Source organism: Carcharodon carcharias, chromosome 16, assembly GCF_017639515.1.
Source record: "Carcharodon carcharias isolate sCarCar2 chromosome 16, sCarCar2.pri, whole genome shotgun sequence".
NCBI lineage: Eukaryota > Metazoa > Chordata > Chondrichthyes > Lamniformes > Lamnidae > Carcharodon > Carcharodon carcharias.
In genome coordinates, this window is record NC_054482.1 from 87,661,246 (window position 1) to 87,675,468 (window position 14,223).

At 40.0% G+C, this 14,223-nt stretch overlaps 1 protein-coding gene across 5 annotated transcripts in view; it reads left to right on the forward strand.

Annotated features, from left to right (window-relative positions):
* The window catches only part of usp24 (ubiquitin specific peptidase 24), a 195,274-nt gene that overhangs the window by 95,944 nt on the left and 85,107 nt on the right, over positions 1-14,223 (forward strand). For 4 of the 5 annotated variants that reach the window (XR_005945485.1, XM_041207988.1, XM_041207990.1 and 1 more), the window contains exons 29-33: positions 1,133-1,226; positions 3,282-3,446; positions 4,353-4,450; positions 11,166-11,261; positions 13,210-13,441. Coding sequence is in view for 4 of the 5 variants with exons in the window: in XM_041207988.1 (XP_041063922.1) it covers positions 1,133-1,226; positions 3,282-3,446; positions 4,353-4,450; positions 11,166-11,261; positions 13,210-13,441 (685 nt within the window). In the remaining variant the exon portion in view is untranslated. The remainder of the gene's footprint in view (positions 1-1,132; positions 1,227-3,281; positions 3,447-4,352; positions 4,451-11,165; positions 11,262-13,209; positions 13,442-14,223) is intronic. The other variant, XM_041207989.1, reaches the window with a different exon arrangement.

The following is a 14,223-nucleotide window of genomic DNA, read 5'->3' on the forward strand; positions in this document are numbered from 1 at the left end:
ATGAAACCATGCTGACTTTGCCCGATTTTACCATGCACTTCCAAGTATTCTGAAATCTCATCCTTAATAATGGACTCTAAAATCTTACCAATGACCGAGGTCAGGCTAATCGGCCTGTAATTTCCCGTCTTTTGCCTCACTCCCTTCTTAAACAGGGGGGATTACATTAGCGATTTTCCAGTCCTCTGGGACCCTCCCTGACTCCAGTGTTTCCTGAAAGAAAACCACTAATTCCTCCACCACCTCTTCAGCTATCTCCTTCAGAACTCAGGGGTGTAATCCATCTGGTCCAGGTGATTTATCCACCTTCAGACCTTTCAGTTTTCCTAGCACCTTCTCCTTGGTAATGGCCACCATACTCACCTCTGCCCCCCAACTCTCTTGAACTTTGGGGATGTCACTCGTGTCTTCCACTGTGAAGACTGACGCAAAGTACCTATTCAGTTCCTCCGCCATTTCTTTGTTCCCACTACTACTTCTCCAGCGTCATTTTCCAGCAGCCCAATGTCCACTTTTGCCTCTCTCTTACCCTTTTATATATCTAAAAAAACTCTTGCAATCTTCTTTTATATTACTGGCTAGTTTACCCTCATATTTAATCTTCTCCCTCCTTATTTCTTTTTTGGTTGTCCTCTGTTGGTCTTTGTAGACTTCCCAATCCCCTGGTTTCCCATTGCTCTTCGCCGCATTGTATGCTTTCTCTTTAGCTTTTATACTGTCCCTGATTTCCCATGTCAGCCATGGTTTCCTTGTCCTCACTTTAGTATGCTTCTTCTTCCTCGGGATGAATTTTTGCTGTGTCTCCCAAATTAACCTTGCTGCCATGTCGCATATGAGAAAAGGTCAAGCATTGAGGGATCCATAGAACACAAACCTTTTCTACTTTGATTAGGAGTTGAAATTCAATTCTGTGAAATAAAACAAAAAATCTGTTTTTGTAAAATGCAAGTTCCAAATGTTTTGCACTTGTTTGATATTTTGCTTCATAAGCATTTAAAAAATTTGTAACACAAAGCAAAGTAAAAAAAGAGTGCAAACAAAAAATCCTGCTAACTTACATTGCATTCTGATGCCACTTCCAACTTTGGTTTGTACTATAGAAAACCTGTTTATTTATCTATTCATCTTTCAGGATAACAGTGCGTGTTAGAAAGTTGCTGTTGTTGGTTCCTACTGATCCAGCCATTCAGGAGGCACTGGATACACTTGATGCTTTAGGCAGGAAAGTAAGTGGCTGCATTCTTTCATATTTTCTCAATGTTGTTAAAATTGTTTTTAGATGAAACACAGCAACCGTCTCCCTTCTTATGATGTGGGAAAATGGGAGCACCCAAGCTGGAGCCTTGAACTTTAAACACGGTAGCTCAGTCCATTAATATTTTGTGCAAGAATCCTGATATTAGCTAGGTCGGTGTAGCATGAAGAAGACCTTTTCTATTTGAAACAACCAAATCTCTAAGAACCATAACCAACAATATTGTCAGTGGGTCCTTGCACACAGAAGGTGAATACTAACCATGCTATAACAAAGAGCAAGAAGCTATAAAATTCTTACCTCCATATAAAGAACATGCCCGACCTCCCATTTCAGACACCAACTCTATGGTAACTTGTCTACAATAGCCCAAGAAAGAACCATCCATCCTCTGACTAGCTCCGTCTAAGCAACTTTGAAACAAATTAGGATAAAGTTCTACCAGCAAAAAAGGTCATTTAGGTACAATACCGTGCTTATGGGGTAGTATAACCCTTCAGATCAGCCCTAACTTTCATATTAAAATCCCTTTGTGAATATAGTACAGCTTTTGATGTTTAAAGCGTGTAAATAAAACCCTTTCCTGAAACAAGTTACCTCATTTGATAAATATAAATAATCCAAGCAATTTTTAAAAAATTTTTCATGTGACTTCGCTGGCAAGGCCAGCATTTGTTGCCCATCCCTAATTACCCTTGAAGTGAGTGGCTTGATAGGCCATTTCAGAGGGAGTTAAGAGTAAACCATTTTGCTGTGGACCTGGAGTCACGTGTAGGTTAGACCAGGTAAGGATGACAGCTTTCCTTTCTTGACGGCCGTTAGTGAACCAGATAAATTTTTATGACAATTTATGAGTTTCATGGTCACCATTACTGAGACTAGTTTTATATTCCAGATTTATTAACTGAATTTAAATTCCACCAGCTGCAGTAATGGGATGTGAACCCATGTCCCCAGAGTATTAGCCTGAGTCTCTGGATTACTAGTCCACTGACATTATCACTACATCAACATCTTCCTCGCAGTATATATACACTGCCTATTTCATGATCCATGCAATGGGTTTGCCCAGTTCATAAAATGGGTTCTACCAGTGCCCATTTCATGATATGGGCGGTTTCACAGATTGGGTGTAACACACAAAATAAGTATATATCAATGTCATGACAAGAATTATCAATTACTTCCAAACATTTTCTATTTCTGTCCTGATCAAATGTATATTTAGAGAGATATCAACTCCCCTGTGGTTGGATGATCATGAAACACTGTTCTTGCCTAATTTTTAGCTTTGCTTGATAAGCATGCTTATTTCAGGGTCAATATCCTTAACAAAAGTTGACCTGGCTCAAGTTTCCCTGGGGCTTTGATTGCAGCCCTGTGGAATTTGGGAATTAAAGATATATGTTCCTATAATGAAGTGTGTCTTTTTACCTGCTTCATCTGTGATTTCAAAAGTGCAGCCCAAATATTTTCTTTTCAAGGGTTATGTGAGTCACAGATGAGTTGCAGGACTGAGTATCAGTGACTGTTGAGGATCTGCAAAATCTCTTTTTTAACTTTTGTATCATGAAACTTGGTAGTTTTGGGGGCCTCTGATTAAACCTCTACCTTTGAATGACAAAAAAATTTAAAATATAATGCTTATAAATATAACCTCACACCCGACACACCTGTAGAATGAGCGTAGTTCCAGGCACCTCATAGCTTGGTGTCAAACATATCCAGTTGCTCCTACTTATACCTGACTCTCATCAAATCAGCTGGACATACCATTTGTTGTGTCAATCTATCTCCCTTGCTGACTTTTTCAAAAGATTATTGAGTGGACTTGTATGGGCTTGTACTTGTATGCAGCAGAGGCTGGGGAGAACACATACCTACCCCAAAGTACCTCATGCCAAGTTATTGCAGAATTTATTCTGCCTGGATGGCAGATTGTTCATTACATGGACTCTGAAATGTGTTCAGAGAATGAGGACATGCAGAATAGCAGGTTTAAACTGAGGATTGATTTTATCCTTAGCAGAAAACATTGCTGACTGATTCAAGTCACCAAACATCGAAGTCACCCTCACTTTCTTCGAAGCAACAGCATCAGCATCAGCCTAGCGCAAACACTATTTTGGAGAGTTTGTTCAGATCATCGGCCCCAGGGATGTCCACCTTTAGAGTACTGTATAACCTAGAGGTATGTATTCGTCAAATTGGAAAACTTTTGGATTACTTGCAATTGATTAGATCATTTTGTGGCAACTTTCTGTGAAGATTTTTTCATGCTGCCGTGTTGACTTATTAAAGCTTCGTTATATATGGAGTTATTTTCCATCATAGCTGATGTTTGTAGTTCAGATTTATAGCATCCACCCATTCTATCTCTGATTCCATTTTGTTCTCAGAAACTTGAGAAGGCATCAGCTACATCCCCCTCTCTAAACCATGTTAAAAGGATAGATTTTTTTTTATTCTGCTCAAAAATGGATTTATCAGCAACTTTCCAGTAGAAATTAGCTCATTTTAAGCAGAAACCATAATGGTTTGAATTGAAATTGTAACGTTGGCTGGTTTTAATTCCCTATGTCGGCGTTTTCTCTTGAATGTCCTTCGGTTCGTTTGTACAAATAAATCATTCATAAACTCCCAAGCAGTGAAGGTAATCCCGGGGACTGTATTGAGTAGGAACAGTAAGATCCTAAACCTGTTGAAATAGCGCATTAATTGACCTGTGCATATCTCACAGGTTCAACCTTCTGACAAAAATAGCTCAATCTGATGCAATGTTTCTCAAGTCTTCCATTTTCGCCTTACATCTTGAAAGGCATCAAACTAATTGCGAATTACTTCTTTCAATTTTGGATATTTTATTGACACGATGAAAAACATCTTCAACAAAAACATGTAATTTTTTTCTACTTATTTTATGCATTGTTTCTTGGCCCACGCCTACAATGCTCAAGAATGTGAAATTGCCACTTCCTTGACTAATTTCCAGCCTTTATTCACTCCACTCATTGAAAATATATGTGCGTATTGCCTGTTGTTGGTGGAGAAAGTCATTTGGTTACTGCTGATTTAATCTTTTATGCTGTTCGTGCAGGTTCTCAGTTCCAAGCTGATGCCTACATCAGATGATGAGATGGCAAGAAACTGTGCTAAATCTTTCTGTGAAAATTTCCTTAAAGCAGGGGGTTTAAGGTTTGTATGTGTACATGTATTATGTTGTTCCCAGCTTTTTCCCATTGCCTTTTTTATTCCACCTGCCAAACAAGCACCATAAAACAAAACTTGATCCAACTGATTTTATTTTCTCCATTTGTTAGGATATATTTTTGTGGTTAGATTACTCATTAACAAAGACTTCAAATGTCAGGAGTATGCTACGTTTAAGTAACTTGCGTAAAAGGAACTGTCTGACTTAATGTTTCAATGCTAATGTAACAAAGAGGAGGTGAAATTGTACTCTGCCAATTTGCTTTTCAATAGAATCTGTTGTCGGATGCATTCTTGGAGTTTGAAACCAGAATTGATAAAGCTTTAAAATTTTGAAGGGTAGACCCTACTTGAATAATCTGCTTAAAACTTCAAGATTAGCTTTTGTTGTGAAAACTTGATGTGGCCTCTATAGTATTGGCAGGAACATACTTCAATAATTGTGCTAAATACTAAACTGTCTTGTTGTTTTTCAGATGTAACGCCACAATAATACACATTTTCCCTCTATTTGTTTCACCCCCATATAAATAGCCTAACATCCAAATATGATGAAAACATCAGAACTCCATCTTTTCAAGCAGCTTTCACCACAAGTATCAACTATAGCATACCGCTTCTTTTCTTAAGCTGTGTATTCCCTCAATCACTGGCCTCTTTCATTCAGGTATTCTTTTTGGCGCATTCCATTCTTAGCACACCAAGAGATTTATTTTCATAGGAACATAGGAGCAGGAGAAGGCCATTTGGCCCCTTGAACCTGCTCCACCATTGAATAAGATCAAGGCTGATCTGGCTGTGATCTCAACTCTACTTTCCCGTTTGTCCCCCTGCCCCCATAACATTTGACTCCCTTGTCTATCAAGAATCTGCCTTGAATAAATTCAATGACCCAGCCTCCACTGCTCTCTGGGGGAAGAGCATTGCACATACTAATGACCCCAGGAGAAACAAATTACCTTCATTTCGGCCTTAAAAGGGAAACCTCTTATTCTTAAACTAGGTCCCCTAGTTCTAATCTCCCCCACAAGTGGAAACATCCTCCCGGTATCTACCCTGTCAAGTCCCCTCAGAATCTTTTATGTATCAATAAGATCCCTTCTCATTCCTCTAAGCTCCAATAGGTATCAACCAAAGCTGTTCAACCTTTCTTCTTAGGGTAAGCCCTTCATCCCAGGAGTGAGTCGAATGAAACTTCTCTGTATTGCTTCTAACACAGTTATATCTTTTTTCAAATGAGATGAAAAGTGTACACAGTATTCCAGATGTGGTCTCACTAGTGCCCTGTACAGCTGCATAAAACATTCCTACTTTTATATTCCATTTCCCTTACAAAAAATGGCAACATTCTATTTGCCGCCTTAATCAATTGCTGTACTTGCATGCTAACTTTTTGTGATTCACGTACCAGGGCACCCAGATCCCTCTGTACCACAGAGTCCAGTAATCTCTCTCTCCATTTAAATAGTATACTGCTTTTCTATTATTTCTAACAAAGTGGACAAGTTCACATTTTACCACAGAGAGGTCCATTTACCAAACTTTTGCCCACTCACTTACCTGTCTACATCCCTTTGCAGACACCTTACCTCCTCTTGACAACTTACTTCGTACCTATCTTGTTGTCATTGGCAAATTTAGCTACCATACATTAGATGGCTTCATCCAAATTATTGATGTAGATTGTAAATAGTTGAGGCCCCAGCATTGATCCCTGCTACAATTATAGCTTACCAAGCCATAAAAAAAACCCAGCTATCTCTGCTTCCTGTTAGCTAATCAATCCTTTATCCGTGTTAATATGTTACCCCCTACACCATGTTCTCTTATCTTGTGTAGTGAACTTTGATATGACACATTATGAAATGTCATTTGGAAATCCAAGTACACCACATCTACAGGTTCCCCTTGTTGTGAAGTATCTAAAGACACTCGACACAAAGTCAGTTGTAGGTAAAGCAGGCTGCAGTTTATTCAATACAAGTATGCATACAGGAGAATGCTCTTTCAGAATGCTCTAAGAGGCAATTCAAAGATACACAGTTTCCTTCAGTTATTTATACCACCTTTGTGATACCTCATCATTAACTCTCAATGTTCTTGTATGTCTTGTTCAGTACGTCCGCAATTACAAATGAGTTTACAAAATAGTCACGGAATGACGTGATCTTTAATACAAACTATGCCTACAGTTCAGTGAATCATGAAGTTTGTCTTATCTATTCTGACGATTTACTACTTTGCCCAGTCATCTGCTTATCTTGGCAGTACTCAAGTTCTCTACTACCAAACAACTACTTAAAAGGTTGTTAGAGACTGCTAACCTAGTGAGTCTTCTCACTTAATTGATCCTACACGAAATACATTTTAAAGGAGGACTTATTTTACAACTTTTTTAGACCTTTTCTAGTTTTAAGTACAAGCTGGGCTACCCGCCCTACGCCTGGAAAATCAAGATATAAAAGTTTCAAACAAGATTAAATGTTTTTATGAAGTAATAAGCTGAGACATTTGCCCTATGGGCATATGGACTAAATATCCAGTAGATTTCATTCAGCAATTCAGTTCATTACCTTCTTTCACACAACTGTTTCAATTAACATTTTAAATCCCACAAATACTATACCTAAATTTGCACATTAGTATGTTCAAAACCATTATTTGACCCCAAAAAATTCTTTTCACAATGAATTTACTTTCATTTAAGTAAAGCTACTTGACTTAGCTTGACTAATTTAATTAGATGCAATTTTAACTAGATAATTTCTACTAATGATTCTCTACATCCCCAGTGTCACTTTTAAAATCTACAGGATCAAAACCTACATCTATTTGTCAGTGTTTGTTAATTTTCTGAATACCTCATCATCAGTGCCAGGCAATACTATCAGTCATTTTCAGTGTCTGTATTTTCATTATTTGTGGAAACATTAACTATTTCATGATGGGGCACATTAAAATTTCTTTCTTCTTGAGGAAGAATGAAGAGATTTATTGGTGATCCTGCCCAGCTGTTACATTTCTGTTTTATTTCAAGCAGTGTTTAATTTTGTTGATTCAATAAGAACATTCAGTGAGTCAGGTGGCTTACTTAAGGTTGGCAATTGTACCTTACCGTTTGTGCAGTACATTGAAGATGGCTCCTTTTCCACAATATTCAGGAAGATATAATACTGTTATTGGAATTTATTGGAAAATAGTGGTAACTGTGTCAATATGTGTCTTTCTGTGACTTAATTGGATTAAAGGCAGCTGGCCTGAAGGCTTTGATGTAACAGAAGATAAGTTAGGTTTGAAATGTTAAGTAGGTAAACATGGGAGAAGTTTAGAATGTAAGCTGTAAAAGGACATTTGCATTTTTAAATGGCTCAGACTAGATTGTTTTCAAAGAAGGGGTGAAATGCGTCACAAATGTAGCCAGGTGAAGTTCAGAAATGGGACAGGATGCCCCACCCCCGGGGGGTTGTGCGGGAGTGGGTGCGAACGGGCAGGTTCCCAATTGGAACTCCCAGTCGGGGGCGCACTGCCATTTTTCATGGGCAGGACAATTGAGGCTATGCGCTCCTTGTGTGTGTGTGGGGGTGGGTGGTGCTGGTGTGGAATCCCTGAGCCAGGAGTATGCTCTTTTGCGCATACGTGCGAAAGAGCACACGGATCTCCGAGGCAAAGTGCTGCCTCAGGGAGATCGGCTCAGGTTTGAAAATTTCAATAAAGAAGGCGGAAAAAAATTACTGACATGTCCACTCATCCCGCCCGTGGATGAGGTTTCATGTTTTTTCAGAAGCCCGCCTGGGCTCCCGGCCTGCCCACCAACCTTAAGGTTGGATGGGTAGGTCCATTAATCATGCTAATTACTTTTTTAATGGCCTTAAAAGGCCCTTGACAGTTTGGCGGGTGCACAGCTGAACTGAAAATCTAAATGACGCGGGGTGACGTCGGGACACATGCCCGACATCACCCCATGTCATTTTACGCATCGGTGAGCAGGTGCTGTTCGCCGAACAGAAGATTCTGCCCAGTGTTTTTATTTTTCCCAAGGATTACTGGTAAAGTTGGTATTATGATAAATTCTTAATGATCAGGGAGATAAAGTCCAAAAACGTAGTGAAACAATGGGAATTTGTATTCAAAGGGCAAAATATGGATAAAGGAGAGAAGACTGTGTGCAAGGGAATGCATTTTAAGACCTAACAAATATGAAACGCCGTCAGCATCTAAGCCTTAAGCTGCTGTCTACAGCAAACTGAAGTTGAGGAAACTCACTGATTTGAATTGTTCAGGATATCGTGGTTATTTGCCTGAGCCTTTTAAAATATTTGTATTTTACTGTTGCCTTAATAGAGTCAGATTATTTAAGGGATTTGGAAGTTGTTATAGTAGCAATTGTAGACGTATGTATATGCTTAAAATCTTTTTTTTAATTCATTCATGGGATATGGGCTTCGCTGCCTGGGCCAGCATTTATTGTCCATCCCTAGTTGCCCTTGAGAAGGTACTGGTGAGCTGTCTTCTTGAACTGCTGCAGTCAATGTGGTATAGGTGCACCCAGAGTGCTGTTAGGAAGGGAGTTCCAGGATTTTGACCCAGTGACAGTGAAGGAACGGCAATATATTTCCAAGTCAGGATGGTGTGTGACTTGCAGGGGAACTTTCAGGTGGCGGTGTTCTCATCTATCTGCTGCCCTTGTCCTTATAGATGGTAGTGGTCGTGGGTTTGGAAGGTGCTGTCGAAGGAACTTTGGTGAATTCCTGCAGTGCATCTTGTAAATGGTACACACTTCTGCTACTGTGTGACGGTGGTGGAGGGAGTGAATGTTTGTGGATGTGGTGCCAATCAAGTGGGCTGCTTTGTCCTGGACGGTGTCGAGCTTTTTGAGTGTTGTGGGAGTTGCACTTATCCAGGCAAATGGGGAGTATTCCATCACATTCCTGACTTGTGCCTTGTAGATGGTGGACAGGCTTTGGGGAGTCAGGAGGTGAGTTACTCATTGCAGAATTCCTAGCCTCTGACCTGCTCTTGTAGCCACAGTATTTATATGGCTAGTCCGGTTCATGTCTGGTCAGTGTAACCCCCAGGATGTTGATAGTGGGCAATTCAGTGATGGTAATGCCATTGAACATGAAGGGGCGATGGTTAGATTCTCCCTTGTTGGAGATGGCCCTTGTGTGGCACGAATGTTACTTGCCACTTGTCAGCCCAAGCCTGGATATTGCCCCGGTCTCGCTGCATTTGGACATGGACTGCTTCAGTATCTGGGGAGACACGAATGGTGCTGAACATTGTGCAATCATCAGCAAACATAGCCACTTCTGACCTTATGATGAAAGGAAGGTCATTGATGAAGCAGCTGATGATGGTTGGGCCGAGGACACTACCCCGAGGTACTCCTGTTAGTAAATGTTTAGTCTAGTTTTGTAGAAACCTATAAGGCTTGGTGGTCTTATTACTACTGAATTCAGAGCCTGCATCTCAAAGCATACAAATTGCAAAAATAGCTGTGGCAGTTGTCTCAAATTTCCTTCTAAACGCTTACCATCACCTGTGCCATAATACGTGCCTCTGATCTACTGCCAATATCATATTCTGTGTCTGACTGAATTGTGTTGTGGATCCATAGGCGAAAGCTTCCTTAAAGAGTCTTGGTCCCTTGCATGCAGCATTGGTGGTTCTTGCATCCTGTTGCTCTTTTGTCAACTTCTTGCCATCTTGCTCTAATCTCTTCATCTTCCCTTTCTTTATCTGGTGCTTTCTCTCAACTTTTTGCCTTTTGGCCTAGCCTTTTCATCTTCTCTGGTTCTGCCTGCTGCCTGTTGCTTTCCCTTACCAAGTAATAATGTGTAGGGTCTCAGAACATAACTTACATGAAACAAAATATGAGAAAAAAGAACAAATGAAATACAAAAGGGGGATTTGTGATATAAATTTGTTTAATTCTTTCTTGGAATGTATGGTTAAGGTTGGTTAAAGCATGTCTGAGTTGTGGCATCAGCAGTGACTGTGTAGGCAGAACCATGGGACCTCTTGCTAAGATACCAAAACCCATAAAGTGGTTAGATGTTAACTCCCTTACAACATGCCCCTTGATCCAAAGTATCATTCCCCCAACTTTGGTGTGTATGTTTATAGATAGATCTATAATTGTATGTAATTTCAGTATTTTTGGTATTCAGCGTTTTTCTGTATTAGCATCTGTTAACCCATTTAACTTGTTAGTAACTTTGTATTTGCATTGCCCTGTCAGTGTTGTACCTGTAGCCTTTTGAGAGACATCAGAACATTGTAGGCATCCATTGTGATCACCAAGGGCACTATGTACTGCAACTGATTAATAACATGCATGGTGCTGCACACACATGTATGAGGATGCAGGTTTTTAGGATTTAAGAGACTTTGATTACTTTCAGGAAACACCCTTTTCACCACGAAACCAAAGCAGAAGTGTTGTGAGAGGGTGGTGTTGGAACATAAAAGTGGCACTCCTGAATTCTTTTAGATTGCTCCTTTGTAATTCTGACTATTCTCCGAATTACCTCATTATAAGGCATGTAGGTTACGATTCTATAGTGGAAAGCATGTTCAAAATGTTGCTGGTGAGTATGGTTGTGACTTTGCTGCTTTTCTTGGTAATTATCACCCAAAAGACAGAGCTGATATTGCTGTTATTGATAAAGCGATACATATTTCATTTCTTATCTTACAGTTTGGTAGTGAATGTTATGCAAAGAGATTCCATTCCATCTGAGGTGGATTATGAGACGAGGCAGGGAGTTTATTCAATCTGCCTACAGCTTGCAAGGTGAGTCACTCAACAGTAAAGCCATCATCTGCGTAGTGAGCTAGGCTCCCCCAATGGCTGCTAAGGAAGTGAGTAGCAATGTCAGCCAAGAATAAGATCAGGGCCTGATGTGGTGCTTCCCACAGTCAAATAAGATAACAGCACTTTCTGTACAGGTTCACACAAAAAGTGTGGTCACTTGAATGAGATACCAGAGACTGGAGCTCAGAAGCATAGCCCAGTGAGGGTTCAAAGCCTTTGAGAAGGGGAAGGGAAGAAACATTTAACTATTTAGTGAGCTGCATTGGAAATCAAGATGTTCTGACCATTCAAAGCAGCAGCATTTGGACACCAACACTTAAAGTACAGTTAAGGGCATATCCACAATACCCAACATTATCATAATTCATTGCTATGAATTAAGACATTTTGTAGTAGCATTTAATAATTGTGAAAGAAAATATCTGTTTTCGCAGTGTTGTAGATGTAAAATACCTTGTCAAACATTCTTATGAAGCAACTTGATTTGACAAGGATATGCTAATATATTGATTATTTTTACTGGTCTAATAAACCAGGTAAAGTGAGATTAAATTCCATGGCAGTTAGGTAATTTGAATTTAATTTACAAAAGAACCTTGAAATTAAAGCTGGCATCAGTAAAAGTGACCACAAAGCTGTGGATTGTCATAAGGGACTCAATTGGTTCGGTCATCTTCTTTAGGGAAGAAGACTTGCCATTCTTATCCCAACTAGCCTATATGCGATTCTAGTCTCATACCAAAGTGATTCACTCTTAACTGTCCACTGAAGTTTCCAAGCTACTTCGTTGTATCAAGCCATTGCACCACCTCTGAGCAGCTAGAGATGGGCAATAATTTGCCGTGCTTGCCAACAATGCCCTCATCCTGAGAATGATTTTATTTTAAATCGATTCAGCATCTCGTAGCTATGTAATGAAGATGAGACTATAACTCAAACTTTTGGAATTATTGAAATCATTCTGAAAATAATTGCTTATAAAACTTAAAGATAATTGTGCCAGCCAGCTTGGTGTTTGTATTGATGTGTATGATTGTTTTATGCAATAATTAAAGTGACACGGAAAGCTAATGGAGGAATTTAGTTTGCAAAGTTTTCAGAAATCTGACCAGCAGTGTGAAGTAGATTCTCACACCTCATCCTTGGTTACATCATTACTGAAAATAACAGTTATCCTGTTGCAGAACTTTGCCATATAAATAATTGTTCAAATTCTTCATCACTGCAATCTGATTGTGTAGGATTTTGATGTATCAGCCTGCTGAGACAGGGTGATGGATTCTCAACTGGAGTTTCCTAATTGGGTAGTGGAAATCTGGAACTCAGTACACCCACAAAGGATGCGGATGTTGGGTCAACTGAAACTTTCATGTTTACAATAGATGTTTTTAGGAATGGGTATCAAGGGATGGAAACAAACATGGGTAAATAGTACATATCAGTATTGACTTAATAGAATGCCAAAATGGCCTGTTGCTACATGGCAAAGTTGCATATTTAAATGGAGTTATCAAGGGAAAGCTCCTAGCGGGGGAGGGGTGATGTGGTCTCTGCCAAGGAGGGATAAAATCCAGATGGTGCAACAGTATGGCTGTTTTGAAAGTTCAGGAACAATCAGCCATTCAAAAGCTACAGACTTGAGCAACAAAAGTGAGGATGCTTTGGGAATCACAGAAGACTTGAGGGTGTAGGGAAATGTGGCAGAAAACAGTTGCACTGATTTTACTGCAAATAACAAACTTTAAACCTGCTTTTTGTCCCTTTCTAGACAGTTTTCACCCTCAAAATCCAGTCAAGCTAAAATAATTATATCCTTAAAATAATTTGTGAAACTTGATTTCTTCCCATTTACCCACTCCACAAAAATGGCAAAATTTTGTGGCATCGTTAGAATCCCAGGGCATTCTATTCTTATTTTTTTCATCAGGTTTCTGTTAGTTGGCCAAACCATGCCTCCTACTTTAGATGATGATTTCCTGAAGGATGGAATGGAAGCATTGTCCTCCCGCCCATTTCGCAATGTCAGTCGGCAGAGCAGTCGACAGTTATCAATGTGTGGCAGCCAAGAAAAATCAACAATGAGACAGATGAGTGTGACATCAGATCGATCATCTATCAGAATTGAGGAAATTATACCTGCTGCCAGAGTGGCAATACAGGTGAGTAAAGTCAACTCTGTTGATAAGGGTGATGCTGTTGTTATCTGGCACACCAACTTCTACCTTGTAGAAGCTGAGCGCTAACTGTCAGACATTTCTTCCTATCTCCTTTTGGATCATGAGCCCACCACCCATCAAGCCATTGTTTCCAAGACTGTTACTGACCTCTTCTCATCTAGAGATCTTTCCTCCACAGCTTCCCACCTCATATTCTCCCAATCCTGAACAGCTAGCTTCTTCTCAAAATCCACAAACAGGACTGTCCTGGTAAATCAATTGTTTCAGCCTGTTCCTACTCCACTGAACTGATTTCTTCCTATCGTAACTCTATTTTTTCTCCCCCTGTCCAGTCTCTTCCCATCTAATCTGTGACTCTTCTGACACCCTATATCTGATCCATTTCCTGGACTTAAACTCTCAGGCCTCCCCATCCCTCCATGGATTGTGATAGGGTTCTCCTTCTCCTCACTTGCATCCCACCAGCCTCCACATTCAAAGGATCATCCTCCCATCATTTCTGCCACCACCAAACATATCTTCCCCTCCCCTCTGCTGTCAGTATTCCAAAGGGACCGTTCCCTTCATGACACCCTAGTCTACCTCTCAATCATCCCCATGCCCTTAGCACCTTTCCATGCAATTGCAGGAGCTGTAACACCTGCCCTTTTACCTACTTTCTTTTCACTGTCCAAGTCCCCAAACGCTCCTTCCAGATGAAGCAGCGATTTACTTGTGCTTCTTTTGATTTAGAATACTGTAATCACTGTTCACAATGCACTCTT